Source organism: Clupea harengus, chromosome 20, assembly GCF_900700415.2.
Source record: "Clupea harengus chromosome 20, Ch_v2.0.2, whole genome shotgun sequence".
Classification (NCBI taxonomy): domain Eukaryota; kingdom Metazoa; phylum Chordata; class Actinopteri; order Clupeiformes; family Clupeidae; genus Clupea; species Clupea harengus.
Genome location: NC_045171.1, coordinates 18,666,957 through 18,683,285, shown reverse-complemented (window position 1 = coordinate 18,683,285; position 16,329 = coordinate 18,666,957). Strand labels below are relative to the sequence as shown.

The 16,329-nt window shown below is 45.0% G+C and overlaps 1 protein-coding gene across 3 annotated transcripts; it reads left to right on the top strand.

Moving 5' to 3' along the window:
* Nucleotides 1–2,974: 2,974 nt before the first annotated feature.
* Nucleotides 2,975–9,715, top strand: lpar4 (lysophosphatidic acid receptor 4). Of its 3 annotated transcripts, XM_031587537.2 has the most exons (3): nt 2,975–3,156; nt 3,371–3,472; nt 7,523–9,715. In XM_031587537.2, the coding sequence occupies exon 3, from the start codon at nt 7,733–7,735 to the stop codon at nt 8,792–8,794; it is 1,062 nt and encodes a 353-aa protein (XP_031443397.1). In that variant the 5' UTR covers nt 2,975–3,156; nt 3,371–3,472; nt 7,523–7,732; the 3' UTR covers nt 8,795–9,715. The 3 variants fall into 3 exon arrangements, with proteins under 3 accessions (XP_031443397.1, XP_031443398.1, XP_012689842.1); XM_031587538.2 differs by lacking the exon at nt 3,371–3,472; XM_012834388.3 differs by having other exon boundaries at nt 2,975–3,472; nt 7,605–9,715.
* Nucleotides 9,716–16,329: the final 6,614 nt, after the last annotated feature.

The window sequence follows — 16,329 nt, the reverse complement described above, 5'->3', positions numbered from 1 at the left end:
AACTGAGAATCAAGGTCAAGATGCTCAGAGGTAAATTGTCTATCAGTGTCATAATATCCACTTCTTAAGAAATCCTGTATAAGCCTCCCCATAAACACATCTAAAGGAAATTGCACAACTGCACTAAAACTACTTCTAATGATTAATGAAGGAATTGGTGTTTATGTCGTATAAAACAGGCTTGACAAAGCATGAGAGTAAATCCTCTCTCACGCTGACAGGGCTACTCTCTGTCCTCGTGGTAGTAAAGAGAAATAGGGCTTTCTCACATTTCTCCTCACAACCCATAGATTTATACACTCACTCTCTCACACACACACACATCAGTACCACTTCCACCCACCCCCACCGTGACAAATGTGTAAAAGCAACACCTGTCCACTGGACAGGGATGTGTGTGTTTGTGTGGGTACAGTTGAATAGGCATGCCTGTGTGAGTGTGTTTCCTTGTGTCTGTCTGTGTGTGTATTTGTGAGTGTGTGTGTCTGTGTGAGTGTGTGCAAATGCATGAATGTGAATGTCTGTGTGTGTGTGTGTGTGTGTGTGTGTGTGTGTGTGTGTTTGAATCCTGCATGTTAGTGTGTGTGTTTGAGTTCTGCGTGTGTGTGTGTGTGCGCACGCTCACATGGGTAAATGTGCGTGTCTGTGTGTGTTGAGTTCTGCGTGTGTGTGTGTGTGTGCGCACGCTCACATGGGTAAATGTGCGTGTCTGTGTGTGTTTGAGTCCTGCGTGACTGCCTTACGTGACTGTGCCAAAGCCCAGCTGATATTGATCTGCACTGGTCAGGACCCTCGGGGGGCCTCCACAGCTCCCCTCTAAGTCCCCCCTTGATCCCCGCTGCCGACCCCCATGTGGCCCCGCCTGCTCTCTTGACCTCTGCACCATAGTGGAGCTTTGGCCCAGAGCAGGAGAGAAGCCTGCTGGTCCGATGCACAGCCAACATGTAGCTTTGGGGGCACAATTTTATGAAGTGACTTGTAATTGGGGTGATCTTAGGGTGATAAGTGTCTGTGTGTGTGTGTGTGTGTGTGTGTGTGTGTGTGTGTGTGTGTGTGTGTGTGTGTGTGTGTGTGTGTGTGTGAGAAGAAGTGATGCGGTAAGATTCTTATCTGATAAGCGGCCTTGTGCATCTTTGAGGTCAGCAGTATCCCACAACACACACATCTCACTCTAACATGAGCTTCACCCTTAAGTGACGTCTATAAAATGTTTGGAGAGAATCAGTCATATATACTTTGTCATACTTTTCATAATAAGAGGAGATGTTGTGGTTCAGTTGAGAAACTGACACCATTTAAACACAGCATGTGAAGAGCAGTTGAACTCACGACCATTTGTTCTCAGCACATTACATAGCATCCCAACTCACTTGGGCATCCTGTGTCGGAGCGAGTAGTTTTAGTACACTCACAAAACCAAACACATCACTGACAATAATGACTGTATGACCGACCACAGCACAGCTATTAATACAACCATTGTTCTGTCCTCCTCAGTATATGACCTATATGATTGATGAATAACACAAAAAGGCCTTTACTCTACTGTTATGATCCCAGCGGGAGGAAGATGAGAGAGGAGTTTACGGCGAAGCCCTTCTCTGAGAGACGTATATCACAGACAGTCCCATTGACAGCGCCGCGGTCTGACACAACAGCAGAGACAAAACAAGGCAGCGACCTCGGCAGGAGAACAATGACAGAGACAGGGAAGAAAGAGAGGCTTCTCCCGCGGGTCTGCCATGGCACGCATCCGCACGCTGCCACATACACACACACACACACACACACACACACACACACACACACACACACACACACACACATGCCAGATATAGCAGCTCCACAGCGCTAACCACGCCTGGCCCAGGGAGCCCCGATTGCCCGATGGGGGGGGGGGGGGGGGGGTGGCGACAGGGGTGGAGGAGTAAAGGAGTGGAGAAAAAAAAAGATGGGAGAGGAGAAGAGAGGAGGAGAGGTAACAGGAGCAAGACTAAGGAAGAGAGGAGAGAAAGGGGAGGTAGAGGAGGGTAGAGGAGGAGGAGGGAGAGAGAAAGAAGAGAGGAAAAGTGGCCGAAAGACATGATGAAGAGAGGAGGAAGAATGGAGGGAGTGGAGGGAAGGTCTAGAGGTAAGAAAAGAGGGGCCCAGAGGAGAGTAACGGGGGGAAAAGACACAATAGAAGAGGAGGATGGAAAGGAGAGAAAAGTGAAGAGAAGTGAAGAGAGATATGAGGTAAGGAGAGGAGAGGAGCTGATAAGAGGTGGAGAAGGGAAGGGACAAGATGGAGTGCTGAAAAATAAGGAGAACAGCACAGCCGGAGAGATGCTGAAGACATGATGGGGGTTTAGGGGTGGAGGTGGTGGTGGGGATAAGAGGTGAGCAAACGGAAGGGCTTGTTTTTAGAGTGGGCAGCTGAGAGGTCCAGTCCAGACACGAGCAGGATGTCCTGTCCCCTCTTCTGCTGTTGTGCAACACATACACACATACTATGGTGGTTGTCGCACAATAGGAATGGCTCTGAAGCACCACATAAGACTCTATATATAGACCCCCTTTGATAAGGCTTCAAGATTGTGACTGTAATTAGGCTATAGGCTAGCGTGTCAAGTGTGTTATTCCATACTGTAGGTGTCAAATGATACATTGGCAGGCAGAATGTATGTAGGAAAAACCAGACTCGAGAGGCTAATGATATGGACTAGGCCAAGAATGCCAAGAATAAAATAAAACAAAGAAACAAAGAAATGAAAACATGATTAGTGATCCCTGCCTTCACCAGTGCAGTTGACATACCATGCAGATGTCATGGCAAAATATTGTAAATAAAAAACGGCAACATAGAGCCACAACAAAATTCTATCACAGAGCCAAACGTATGTCTTTTGTGAGACCTTGATCCATCAGCTCCCCAATTTAACTACTGATGACACCACTCGGACCCCTCCCCGCCACCCTCTCGACAATCCCCCATTCACGCTGCCTGCTCGCGCCCCTCCTCTCCAGCCAAGCGAGGTGCTATTGTCTCGTTTCCTGTGACCGTTCGAGTCTTCCAGAGTCCAGGCTACCACTCATACTTAGACAAATGCACGCCTCTGTCCGGTACCACGGGACCAATCGCCTAATATCGCCGCCGAAGTGATATTGTGTGACGCTGTAAGTGACAAACGGAGACCTCGACTCGCGCCGTGATTACTACAGATTTGTGCATTCCCGGCAAGGAATATATTTGCTGTTTCTGATACTGGCATATTCTATTTGAAGAAATTTCACATCTGTTATGTTGGCCGGGCTCTCTTAAGGATAACGGACCCAGGCACGGGGCTACTCATCTAAGATGTACAACTTGTTTCTTTGTTTCTGGCTTAAGTGCGCCTATACGTCTAGCTGATGCTACTCGTCGCGAGGAGCACTTTTGCATCAGTTGGCGGAGCTTCACTGTAATTGACAACTGCAGTTCAGTGCCAAAGAGGTGAGACCTTTATCGGTTCAGTCCAACGACATTTGACAGTGACAGATGTCTTCGTTACACCCGAAAAACATAATTTTATGCAGTCAGTTATTGGTATTTTTGTTGACTTCAGGATATGTTTATGTTTAATTGTCTAACCTGACTTGTATCAGATGAAGGTTCAATAAATTAGGATGGTTTGTTGTTAGCTACAAGTCTAGTAGTCTTCTAGCCTAGTTGACACAGTACGTTTAGGTATTTATTTTTACTGAGAGAAAGGAGCAGCTGAACTCCAAAATTGATCCCGGAATTTGATCTTTAGGTTCAGAGGGATTAGTCTGAACTATTAATTTCAATTTCCTTCAGAATAACAGTTTACTGTTGCTGCTTTTTATATGCAGCTGCTGGTGAAAGGGTAGTTCTCACGACATAGACTGCAGTCTGTAACTTGTAGCTTACAGATGCCAGTTCACGCCAGCGGTCTGGCTGCCGAACAAGAAGCCTGATGTTTGTTCTGAATGCTGCCTGTGTTATCATCCGTACATAGATTTTGAAATAGACCCACTTAGGACGCAGACGGACATCGATTTTCCAATTACTTCCATCGCCAGGGTAAAACACAGCAGCATTGTCGAGCGACATGATGCTGCAGGTGTCCAAATCTTCTAACTTTGTTTCTCGTTAATTCTTTGTCAACATTGTTTTTAAAAAATACTTGTTTCATGATTTATTTGATCATTTTTCAATGACATGATGAGTAATATTTAATTTTAGTTAGGCTACTTATAACATATCCTTTAGTTTTGAACATTCAAAGCAATATTCCCTGTATGTGCAGTGATAAGTGTAGGCAGGCCACACTGATCTTGGGTAACTGTAAGCTGTAACTGTAGAACAACTTCATAATGGCTTCATAATTTAGGCTTCTTTTTAACAACAACAGAGTACAACTGTAAACAGTTTGCCTAGGCTTGATACTAGCAAACTGGCAAAATCTGGTGACCATGGAAACTAAGTGCAAGAGCACAAATGAGACCCCCCAACCACCACCCCATGACACACACTCACATACACGCACGCACGCACACACACACACACACACGAACGCACGCACGCACGCATGCACGCAGGCACACGCAGAGCTGGCTGCCGACAGAGGTAACTCACATGACACTCAATTTAACAAGGGAGTGCTCACACATACACACACACACACACACACACACACACACACACACACACACACACACACACACACACACCAAAACGACAACTAGGAAAAAAAGAAACAGTAAGTAACAGTCAGTGATGGGACTGTAGCCATGAGCTGGTCTTGTAAGATGACAAGAGAGAGAGGGATGGTAGAGAGAGAGAGAGAGAGAGAGAGAGAGAGAGAGAGAGAAAGAAAGAAAGAAAGAAAAAAAGAAAGAAAGAAAGAGAGAGAGAGACAAAGAAAGAGCTTGCTGGTACAGGCGCTGTATTGTGAGTTTACTGTGTAGGAGCTGACGGCACAGTGCTGGCTTTGTGAGAGGGTGTGTATGAAAACGCTGTAAAGATATAATTTCTCAGCTGGCACCCACCATACTGTCTGATGGACTGCGCCATCAGTATTGCAACCCCCCATGGGGTAGGCCCACTGCTCCGACAGTTTGGGGGGAGATTCAGGCAGAGAGTGGAGGGTCAGAGGGGGGTTTCCCATCCCCAAACAGCTCATGCCTGTTAATGCTTAGGCATCGGTTTGGGCATCTCTGAGATCTACTGAAAAGTACCTTTGATGGTTTCTATCCACATGATTAAAAATTGAATATGAAAATGTATTTAAAAACATAACTTTGTTGAAACATTTGACACACCAAACTTTTTCTGCAGTTTTTGCAGAATGGAAGGTATAGAAGGAAAGAATCGTAGTTCCAGATCATTCTTAGAATGCAAATGATGAATTCCAAGTCCTAACAAAAGGTTCCACTGTGGAAACCAAAATAAATAAAAAGGGATTCATCAGAAGATCAGTCATTTGGCCTGTTTTTAGAATGCAAGGATCAAAGGCAACCAGCGCCGGAGGAACTGACTCATGAAGTCACAGAGAGAAGCAATGCTACAGTGGGTTCTCCAAAGGCCGTCCTCTCCTGTCCTGTCCTCTTCCTCGTCCTCTTCACTGGACCTTGCCTGGACAGTTATGTAATGTGCCAAGGGTGGGCACGCTGCTGTTTGCCCTGCTCCTCTGAGGCAGTGGAGTTCATGCCACGTTGTCAGACCACCTGGAGTGTGTGAGAGAGAGAGAGAGAGAGCCCAGACCTGGCACCCTTCACTCCTCACCCCCCACCTGGAGTGTGTGTGAGAGAGAGAGAGCCCAGACCTGGCACCCTTCACCCCTCACCCCCCAATTGTCGCCCCTCCAGGGAAAGGCTCAAGGATGCCACATACCCACAAGGAGACTGGTGACCCGATATAGAAGCAGTGTGCTGGATGCCAACAGGCAAGCACCCACTGCAGATAAGCAGGCACTGAAGGGGGCATAGAGAGAGGGATAGAGAGGTAGAGAGAGAGAGAGAGAGACTTTTCAAAACCCCTTTATTAAACTATTGCATGGATCAAGGACACCTAAAAAGGATACTATGTAGCCATACCCCAACTACAGAAAACCATGGAAAAAGAGTACACATCACCAGTTAAATAGAAGAGAGAGACATATTGACAGAGAGAAAGAAAGAACGAATAAAGGAGAGAGAGGGAGTGGGGGGTGCAGCATTAGTTGCAACATACTGGAAGTTAGCAGCCACTTTGAGCAACACCATTGTCAGCTACCCACACACTGACCCTCCATTTGTTTTTGAGGAGGGGAAACAAGAAACAGGCAAATCACAGAAGAGACTGTGAGTTGAGCGTGTGATCACATGACGTGACACTGATACCAATGGCTCCATATAGGTTAATGGTGTGTAATGAATGCAGGGGGAGGCGGACTGGAGGTCCCAGGGTGAAAGATCAGTTGTCTCCGGAGGAGGTTAAAGGCTTGACTTATATGCCTTGCGTGTCCATGCATGCTAAGTGTCTACAGTGGGCAGGAGTCTCTTGTCATTAACATGGGGCTAATGGCGTAACGACAAGCCCTGGGCTGAACATAGTAGCCTGGCTTCTCCCATGGGAAACAGTGGGCCTGCTAGCGTACAGGTTTAGATTTCCATTCATCAGAGAGTCAGGAGAAGAGGCTCTGCTATGTGCTGGGAAACAGGCAAGTGAAGTCGTTAGAAGTAGCAGCATTTATGCTAGTTTAAAAAGTTAATGTGTAATCCACTGCTACCAATTTCCAGAGAATGTTCAGAACTAACAGCTGTGGCAAATTATGCAATATTATCACGATTATTGATAATATAGCATCATACTGTGATTTTTAAAGGTCTTTGAATGTTGAAATTAGTTCATTTGCCCAAATGAAAATGAGCAAAATTCGTTTTTGTCCAATTTTACCCTGTTCATCTGCCATGTAATACGTTCTATAGTGCATTATAAACAGCAATGTCATAGTAGATTCAATAATATAGTAACATTTAATTGTATTTTTTCAACTACACTTATATCCCAAGCCTTCTGTGTAAATTATGTCAAAGAATGAAACTGGCAATATGTGACCTAACCTACCTAAGGTTTTTGGATGTGCAAATACGTATACCTTGCAAGAAATGAACATGATGTAGAATTTTCTACATTTTTCTCAGATATTCAAAAACTAACAAGTTATTTTTGGAGGGGCTGAAGAGCAGGTAAGCATTTATTACAGGAAAGTTAGAAAGAGGAAGAAAAAAAAAACTGCTGATGTGGTCAATGGATTTCCTGACCAGAGGCCTGATTTGGAAGATACGGTGTCAAAACAGCGTGCCTCTCAGGTAGACATAAACACTCGATGCTATAAACAGTACGGGTGGGGAAGTCACTGAAGTGAGCTGTCAAACAAAACCACACAAATCACCATAGAAAAATGCCAGGAGTGTCCACCTATTCAGCTCTCACATACTAACTCCAAGCCTTTGTTCTCTCTCTGTCCCTCCCTCCCCTCTCTTTCTCTCCCTGCAGGAAACGAGGACTGGCTTAGTCCTGTTGTCGCAGACAAAGGCTTGCTCTTGTAACTCCTAGAATCTCCTTTCTTACCCGGCAGCCATGACAAGGAGAAGGCGATTCTGCGGCCCAAGCTCTTGCTGACAGCCCTCAAGGTCGGGACACGAGAGGAGGAACCGATTGGCAGAAGGCTCGACAGTCGACGAGCCCGTCCAAAAACCCGTCGCCATGGCGAGCTTGGTGCTGAATGACACGGGGCTGGCGGACTGCAGGATTGACGACTCCTTCAAGTACAACCTGTATGGCGTGGTGTACAGCGTGGCCTTCGTGCTGGGGCTGGTGACCAACTGCGCCTCACTCTTCGTCTTCTGCTGCCGCATGAAGATGCGCAACGAGACCACGCTATTCATGACCAACCTGGCGCTCTCGGACCTCGTGTTCGTCTTCACACTGCCCTTCAAGATCTTCTACAACGTCAACCGACACTGGCCCTTTGGCGACTGGCTTTGCAAGATCTCCGGCGGCGCCTTCATCACCAACATCTACGGCAGCATGCTCTTCCTCACCTGCATCAGCGTCGACCGCTTCCTTGCCATCGTCTACCCGTTCCGCTCCCGCTCGGTCCGCTCGCGACGCAATGCACTCGTGATCTGCGTTGCCATCTGGATCCTCATCCTGGGTGGCGGCATGTCCGTCACATTCTTCTCCGCCACCAACCGCGCCAAGAGCAGCACCACGTGCTTCGAGGGCTTTTCCAAGAACACGTGGAAGACCTACCTGTCCAAGATCACCATCTTCATCGAGATTGTTGGCTTCCTCATCCCGCTGCTCATTAACCTGGCATGCTCGTCCATGGTGCTGCGAACGCTCCGCAAGCCCGCCACGCTCTGCCAGATCGGCACCAACAAGGAGCGCGTGCTGCGCATGATCGTTGTGCACCTGGCCATCTTCATCATCTGCTTTGTGCCGTACAACTCCGTCCTCTTCGTCTACGCCTTGGTGCGCACCCAGGCGCTGGACAGCTGCTGGCTGGAGAGACTCGCTCGCACGCTCTACCCCATCACACTCTGCGTGGCCACGCTCAACTGCTGCTTCGACCCCGTGGTCTACTACTTTACCTCCGAGTCCTTCCAGAAGTCGCTGACCACAGGGAAGGGCCAGTCACGGCCCGAGAACTTGCCCCGCAGTGAGGCGACCCTCTCGGGGAAGGAAATCAACAACAGAGAGGATATGGAGGCCCATCAGTTGTCCAGCAATGGTAAAGAACAGGTGTCAGAGACCCAGTTCTGATGTGAGCAGCAGAGTGCTACAGGGAAACTTAAACTAGCAAAAAAAAGGACAGAGATCTTTTAAACTGGAAGAGTCTGGGTTTGCTGAATATTTTATGGCAGTTTGGACCAAATTCTGAAAACAAATTCAAATTGAAAAAATTAAGAGATTAATGGAGGATGTGGAATAGCTGAACAGAAGATTGGATTTATGAGGGTTCTTTCTGTGAAAAGGCCTCAATCAGGTGGATTATGTTAAGCGTCAGGAAACGACTGGAATTTGCTCGTTTGATTGGACGTGTTGTGTGGACATGAAACCAGAAAGGACCCCACAGGGCCAAAAGCTTCTTTTTTTGTAACCATTTGTCTTGTTGTCTTGTGGCTGATATACTGTTTGGGTTTTTACAATGTTGAAATGTGTTTGTGTTAGTTCTGTGTGTGTTAAATGTAAAATGTAACTCTGGGTCAAGAGTCTTGTGACTGTGATTGGGTGTCATGACGTTCTTCAGGAGACAAAACCATCCACTCTGCACCAGAACAAATGGTATTGCAGTGGTCCAGTATTCAGATGTTTTGCATTGCAATCAAACTTGTTATTCATAACACTATTTGTTACTACTGCCAATGTAACTCTTAGATTTATGCACATAGGAATTGCTTTACATGAACAATCTTGGCTTTCTTATTGTGTGAGTATAAAGCACACAGAAACGTACAAGAAAACATACATACGCACATGAATGCACTGGATTATAAGTATTTCCTTTATGTTGCATTTTCTAATGAAGCCTGCTATGATAAAGAAGATTATTTTAATTTAGTTGAAAGAAACTGTCTTGTTTTTAACAAAAATGGCACTTTTATATATGGAAATTGTGTTTCAAGTGAAGGCCTTACACTGTAGATCCAAATGGGAGTCAATTAAACCCACACTTTAGAAAAACTGCTTTGTTAAGGTGGATTTTATTTTCAAAAACGCTCCAGACACAGAGGGACCTCTCACCTGTTCATTTGCAGTTACTGACCATTTACAAGAAGGAAATACAATGAGAATGAGGTCAAACCAAAATACACGGACAGCACGAAACATGAAGGCCTTTTCGAGACCCTGCTCACTGTGGCTTTGTGGCTAGTCAAAACAAATGTACGTGTAATGTCTTGAAAAGAAGACACAGAGGAAGTCTCACGTTCGCAACAGACGAGGCAGACGGCGGCGGGCCATGAGAAACAGGAGATGCCAGAGGGCTCCGTGTCCTAGACTGAGCATCCGCGCACAAGCGGCTAATTTCAGAGCTATCCGCCTGCCTTCTGCATTATGACCGGCCAGACTTGCAGCCTGTCGCAAGAGCAGAGAGAGAGAGAGAGAGAGAGAGAGAGAGAGAGAATACATAATGATGAAATTGCACATTATAATATAAGTGGCTTACATGGGCATGACCCGGATGAGAGAGAGAGAGAGAATACATAATGATGAAACTGCACATTATAAGGTAAATTACTTATGTGGGGCATGACCTTAATGAGAGAGAGAGAGAGAAAGAGAATGCGTAATGACGAAACTGCACATTATAATGTAAGTGACTTACGTGGGCATGACCTGAACGAGAGAAAGAGAGAGAGGGAGAGCAGCCTTATGCAAAGGAGACGGAGGAAAGGAGGGAGGGAGAGAGAGAAAGAGGCAGAGAAATCCCTCAGTGTTGGGAGAAGAGAGAGCCAAGGAGCTTATTATGGGCTGCAGCAAAGAGGCATTGTCTCGGGATGAATGAATGGTCTTTAGCTTAATCACGACCAGGTCCTAAGAGCGGCCCTAATTCTCTCAGATATGTTGTTATGGGCCCTTTCTGGCACGTAGCAGGCATTAGATTAGCTGCCGGATTCCAAATAAACCTCTGTCAGGCTCTTATTTTGGAACAAGACACACAAAGTTACGAGCTTAGCTTATGTGCCTCCAGTACGTGCTGTTTGTCTAGGCAAAAATTTAATGTAATGGATGAGGGGAAGAGTCAGGGTTTTGCTCATTAAACAAGGATGCACAAACTTAGCCTGTCAGACTGGATCTCAGAACAGGTTTTTCTGTAAACTCTTTATAGACAGTAGCTTGGTCAGCCAGATGTATGACCTGGTGATTGGCAAACTATGGGAGGTGTTTGATCCAATTCCATTCTATAATTTAAAACGTAATTTATTCACAATGCCCAAAACACCTAGTTGAACCCCTTTAGATACGTGCAGTGAAATATGGGGTCTTAAAACTAGGCTTACATGAGATGGAAGCATTTTAAAATGCACTGACTGATTATACAATAGAGAGGTATAATTGTTCTTGACACCAGTGGTTTGGAGAATGGTGAGGGCCACTGTTTTGGCACAGAAAACCACAGACAGTCTGGAGTTTATCTTGTAACATAATATCATCAGATTCCTGCACACTCTGTGTGTGGGTGTAAGTGAGAGTGCACACGTGTGCGTGTGTACGTCTGTTTGCGTGTGTGTGTGTGTGTGTGTGTGTGAGTTTGATTGGCAGAGGCATCTGTGTGTGGGGGCAGCAGGCTGCGGGGAGAAAGGACCATTGAGGGGAAAAGAGACATGGGAAATACTGTGGCAGGTGTGTGTGGGTGTGTGTGTGTGTGTGTGTGTGTGTGTGTGTTGGTGAGAGAGAGGGATAGGATTTGTGAGAAAGTAAAATGGAGGAAAAGTGCGTAGAGGTGGAGAGAGAGTGGGATACACATGTGGGAAATGGAGAGTGGATCTGGAACCTACAAAGATGGTTGCTGCGATAAAGTGACAAGACAAAGAGAGCGGGAATAACAAAGGAAATGAAGATTCAAACAGAACATGAAAGAGGGAAGAGGATGACAGATGCGTCGTGAAGAAAATGTAATAGCTCATTTAACATTTAGAGGGCACGTTCAAAAGGAACATGAAGTGGAGCGGAGACTGTGACAAACTGTTGTTTGCACTTCTGGGAATGTGCAGCTCTTAGACAGGAAGTGGCCAGCCACTGGATCAGGGGTCAAGGATGAGGGGGTGCGAGGGGGCCGGTGGGAACACACAAGAGGGCCACGACCTGATCCTCGCCTCAGGCTGGTCCGTGCCAAAGGTTACCAAAGACCACGGTGCGATGGCCATTCAGAAATACACGCCAGCTAAATTTGTTCGCCAAACGACCATGTGCTATTAATAAAAGCGATCACTGGTGTGTGTGTGTGTGTGTGTGTGTGTGCGATCTTTTCATGGATCCCTTTGCACTCACTCCTCTCTTCAGGGTGTCTTCCTTGCTGTCGTCTAACTTTAGACATTCAGTCATTTCCTGACCGGGTTGAACGTGCTTTAGGGTAGAGTTCACTGATATAACACTCGCCACTGTGTGTAGAGTAACAAGTGCTACTGTGGATGGGTCCACTTTTTAGGACGAGAACAGCATCAAGTCTCGGGGATGTGTATATTTTAATTCCTGTGGCTGTTCTGTTTAATTTACTGCAGAAATGGCATAAAGATGTAAAGCAGACCTCAGATGCGATGTCTGCAGTTCCTTAAGTGGCTGCCTAACTCACTTCCTGTCGCACCAGATCCTGACTAGTCGACAAAAATGCTCCCAGGGGACTGGAGTCACAAGTTCACTCTCTGGATCTGTGGGGGTGTGCGTTTGTGGATAGATGAGATAAGAGTGTGTGTGTGTGGGGGGGGGGGTCTATACTAGAGTGAACCTGACTACATTTGTGTGTAAATGTATGTGCCGGTAAACTGTGTGTGTGTGTGTGTCTGTGTGTCTGTTGTGATGTGATTACAGCAGAGGCAGCACGTCCTTATGTTCTATAGAGTACTAATTTTATTAGGTGACTCTGGGTTCAGACGGATACTGTGTGCTTGTGTGGAGCTCGGTGAGAGCTCGGTAACCTTGAGCTGTCTGGAGGTTGTTTTTACGACAGCAAGAACAGCAAGAACATTCTGCCAATAAACACATGTAGGGCACATTTTACAAGACGTCTTACATTTAACCTGTGACGAGACAAATCCTCAAGGTTTTAAAAGGAACTATAGACCTTCTACATATTCCTGCATTCAGTATGCTGGAAAGGGGTCAAAAGGTTATAAAGATGGAGGAAAGCACATATTATGAAATTCATATAATCCACACCGAAATCTAGGCTTTCTGCATGGCAGCGGCAGACCTGTGAGGGACTGAGCAGCTCTGATGTAAGATCAGTCATGTGAGTTGAATTTCAGATCCAAGTGTCAGAGCAGGCCTGAGGGCGCAGCTCCGCGAGGGGGCCCAGGCCCGGCGAATAAGCCTTTGCAGCTGTGCAGCTCAACAACTTCACTTTCAACATGGCCACTCTCACGCTGGAATAAAATACCCTTCCTAACGCTCTGTGCGTAGACATCTGTTTGCTGTCCATATAAACCTCCCCACAGGCTTATCTGCGCTATGGTACACCTTCTATCAGCTTAAGTACAACCACACACCAGCCTAGATATGTCGCAAGTGTGAACACTGTAGTGACTGACCTGTTTCCAGAGTTAAACGCTACTCTAGAAATATCAATTTCTTTAAAAGAAATAAAAAATGTTTTTCCTAAAAACCTAAATAAAACATAAAAAATGACTAGGCACAGTGAGAAAATATCTCTCATACCCCGTGCGTCCTGCTGCTTAGGTTCCATTACGTTTGAATTAATTTGATGACATGTAAAATGTCCTGTAAAATGTAAATTCATGTAGAAAGCACATTAGAATAAATAAATACTAAGCTATATATCTTTTCTTTGTGAATTATGGAAATACTAAAATATCTTATACATCACATACAGTATATATGGCTATTTTCCTAAATTAATTGTCCTAGTGCAATTTATTAAACCAGTTGATCATTGACTATTGTTTTTAAATGTATATTGATGTTTGCTAATATTTCATGGAATCAGTGTTTGGCACTAATCTGACAAAACAAAGTACCCTTCTCTTAAATCTTCTCTCATAAACATGGAAAGCTTTCTAGGACATGATTAACATGCACATTATTGCTCTGATTGGTTGGGCACCTTTTTGTATTAGAATCAAGTTTGTCCTAATGGATTAATTGGCTGTATGTAGGGTTTCCCTCTCAAACCATATACAATGTTCTCAAATTCATGTTGATAGTATATGGTCCATTTATGTATACGAGACACCATACTGAAATATATATAAATGTACACAATGTACCCTGTTTACTATGCTGTGAATCTGTGTCCACAATACAGAACAATTGTGTCAAGTATGTATTATTTTGCTTGACTTGAGCCGGTAGTTATACTATATATATCATTTTCTTTTACCTGGGAACCCTTCATCATTCAACAACAAAGCACGTTTACATTATTTGCAGGCCTGATGACAGCCCACAAATTTATGTGCAGTCAGTTTGAGTTTATGTGGTCCAGACGACCCATCTATTGACGTAAACAGAATTGAAGGAGATGGTCAGTAGACCTTAATTATATTGTGAATGTTTAGCAGGCATGAAAACGGGTCAGGGGTGAAAAAGGTGAGAAGGATATTACCCCTCTAGGGGGGTCCGGGGGCATGCTCCCCCGTAAGAAAAATTGTAATATTCCATATTTTAAAGCATCAATCTGATGCATTTTGAGAGGCTTTTTTTGCCAACCTGGGGAGAGCTGGAGAAACTTAACTTCAGCCATGAGTCCAAAATTATTATGGCCTCCTTACTAAGTATTATGCACTGATGTCACTGGGTCTAAAATACAGTATAAGAGGCACAATGTGGTAAGGGCACCACAAATGGCTTAATGCATAGCCCCCACAAGAGATGGTGGACATGCTGTAACTTAACTTGTCTACTCTTCCATCATGATTGATAGCCAATACAATGTTATGTAATTCAGATTTTAATTAGGGCTGTCAATAGATACAAAAATGTTTTACTAATTAATCTCACATTTTGAAATTAATTAATCGCGTTTGTTTGACTTCTAAAGACTAAATACTAAATACTAAATTAACGAGTAATCACTTTCAGACAGCGTGTATTTTAGACACTGTTGTTTAATTGTATTTTTTATTATTTTTTTACACAAAACTACACGCAGAACTGTGTTTTCAAAGAGGCTCAGGCCTATAACTCATACCTAAAAAGTGCCAGCCAGGTACAGACTGTGTGCCGCGCAGGGTAGATGTTAAAATGGAAGTAGCCTAGCAGCTGCCAACATAATACGGGCACTATCAGTGCCTAAAGTGGTCAGTTTGCCACTTATCTCCCTTCTGTTTGAGACGTCGATGAATTCCTCTGCACAGTCCTCCGCTGTATGTCGCGAATGTTTTTTTGTTTTTTTACTTCCAATGCAAAATATCTCAATTTCCATACTTTGTCAATAAAATGAACCGTGACACCCAGGTAATTGTCATTTCTGACTGACGTCCAGTTGTCACCAGTAAGGGCGACGCTGGCAGCTTGTTTGAGGAGCTGAATTGTTCGTGCTCTCTCGCCGTCATACAACGGTAAATCGTAATAATTGTCCCCTGAAGCAATTCGAATCACCTCAGACAGCCCACCGTCCTCAACTATGTTGATGGGCCGACAGTCACCGGCAACCTAAACTGCGTAAGCGTTGGTAACCTTTTCACGGACTGGTCTAGTTATTTTCCTAGTGAAGTCGTGGAGTGTGGGTTGGCGACCATCTAACCTGGGACTGCTTTCTGTCGGGTGCTTTGCATTAAGGTGATAACTTCAAGACGAGCTGCTTCTGTGATAGCTAAATTCAGCTTGACAAATGCTACATACGACTTTAGTTTTGTCGGTTGTTCCGTCATTTTCACTCTTAAACAGAAACTTTCCGCCCAACAATCCCTCTGCTCTCTCCATCTTCAACTACCGTCTCGGTCTCTCCTATTCCTGACTGCAGGCACGCGGCGGTTTCGTGTCATGTGTCAATGCACATCGGAAGTAAACAAAGTTGCGTTAACTGCCTTAAAATATTTTATCGCATTAATCTCGGCCACAATAATCTCATAGATTAACGCGTTAACTTTGACAGCCCTAATTTTAATACATTTTATTGGCAAAGATAACAATTTACATTAAGTTCGTAATACTTTCAGAACCAGATCATTTTTTCTTCTTTGCCTGAACCACCAGTGTCTTCATGGCCCGCTTTCGCTGTTTTGCCACGTCTCAGCCTCACCCTTTTCTCTTCTTCAGCAGGCGTGCTTTCAGCTTCTGATGGTGGTCTCCAATGGTGATGCAAGGCAACTTCGCGCACGCGCACCTGTTCGCAGTTCACTGAATATGAATACCTATGAATACGAATATGAATACTACCCACCCCCCCCCAAAAAAAACATTTCTCATCGAATCTACACGATTCACGTAGGTCACCTATTTTGGTTTCAAAACGGCGAATTTCGCCGAAAGGTGATGGATTTTCATGCCTGGTTTAGGTACATGTCCACTGTCTGTCTGATGGCGCAGAGTTCAGAATCAGTTCCCTGCTGCATTGTTGTGCATTGGTGATAAATGATAACAGTAATGCCCTGACGCAATTCAAATGGGAGGCACAA

What these genes read in the sequence shown, in the direction of transcription:
- lpar4 (XM_031587538.2), top strand. Translation starts at nt 7,733, where the DNA reads ATGGCGAGCTTGGTGCTGAATGACACGGGGCTGGCGGACTGCAGGATT.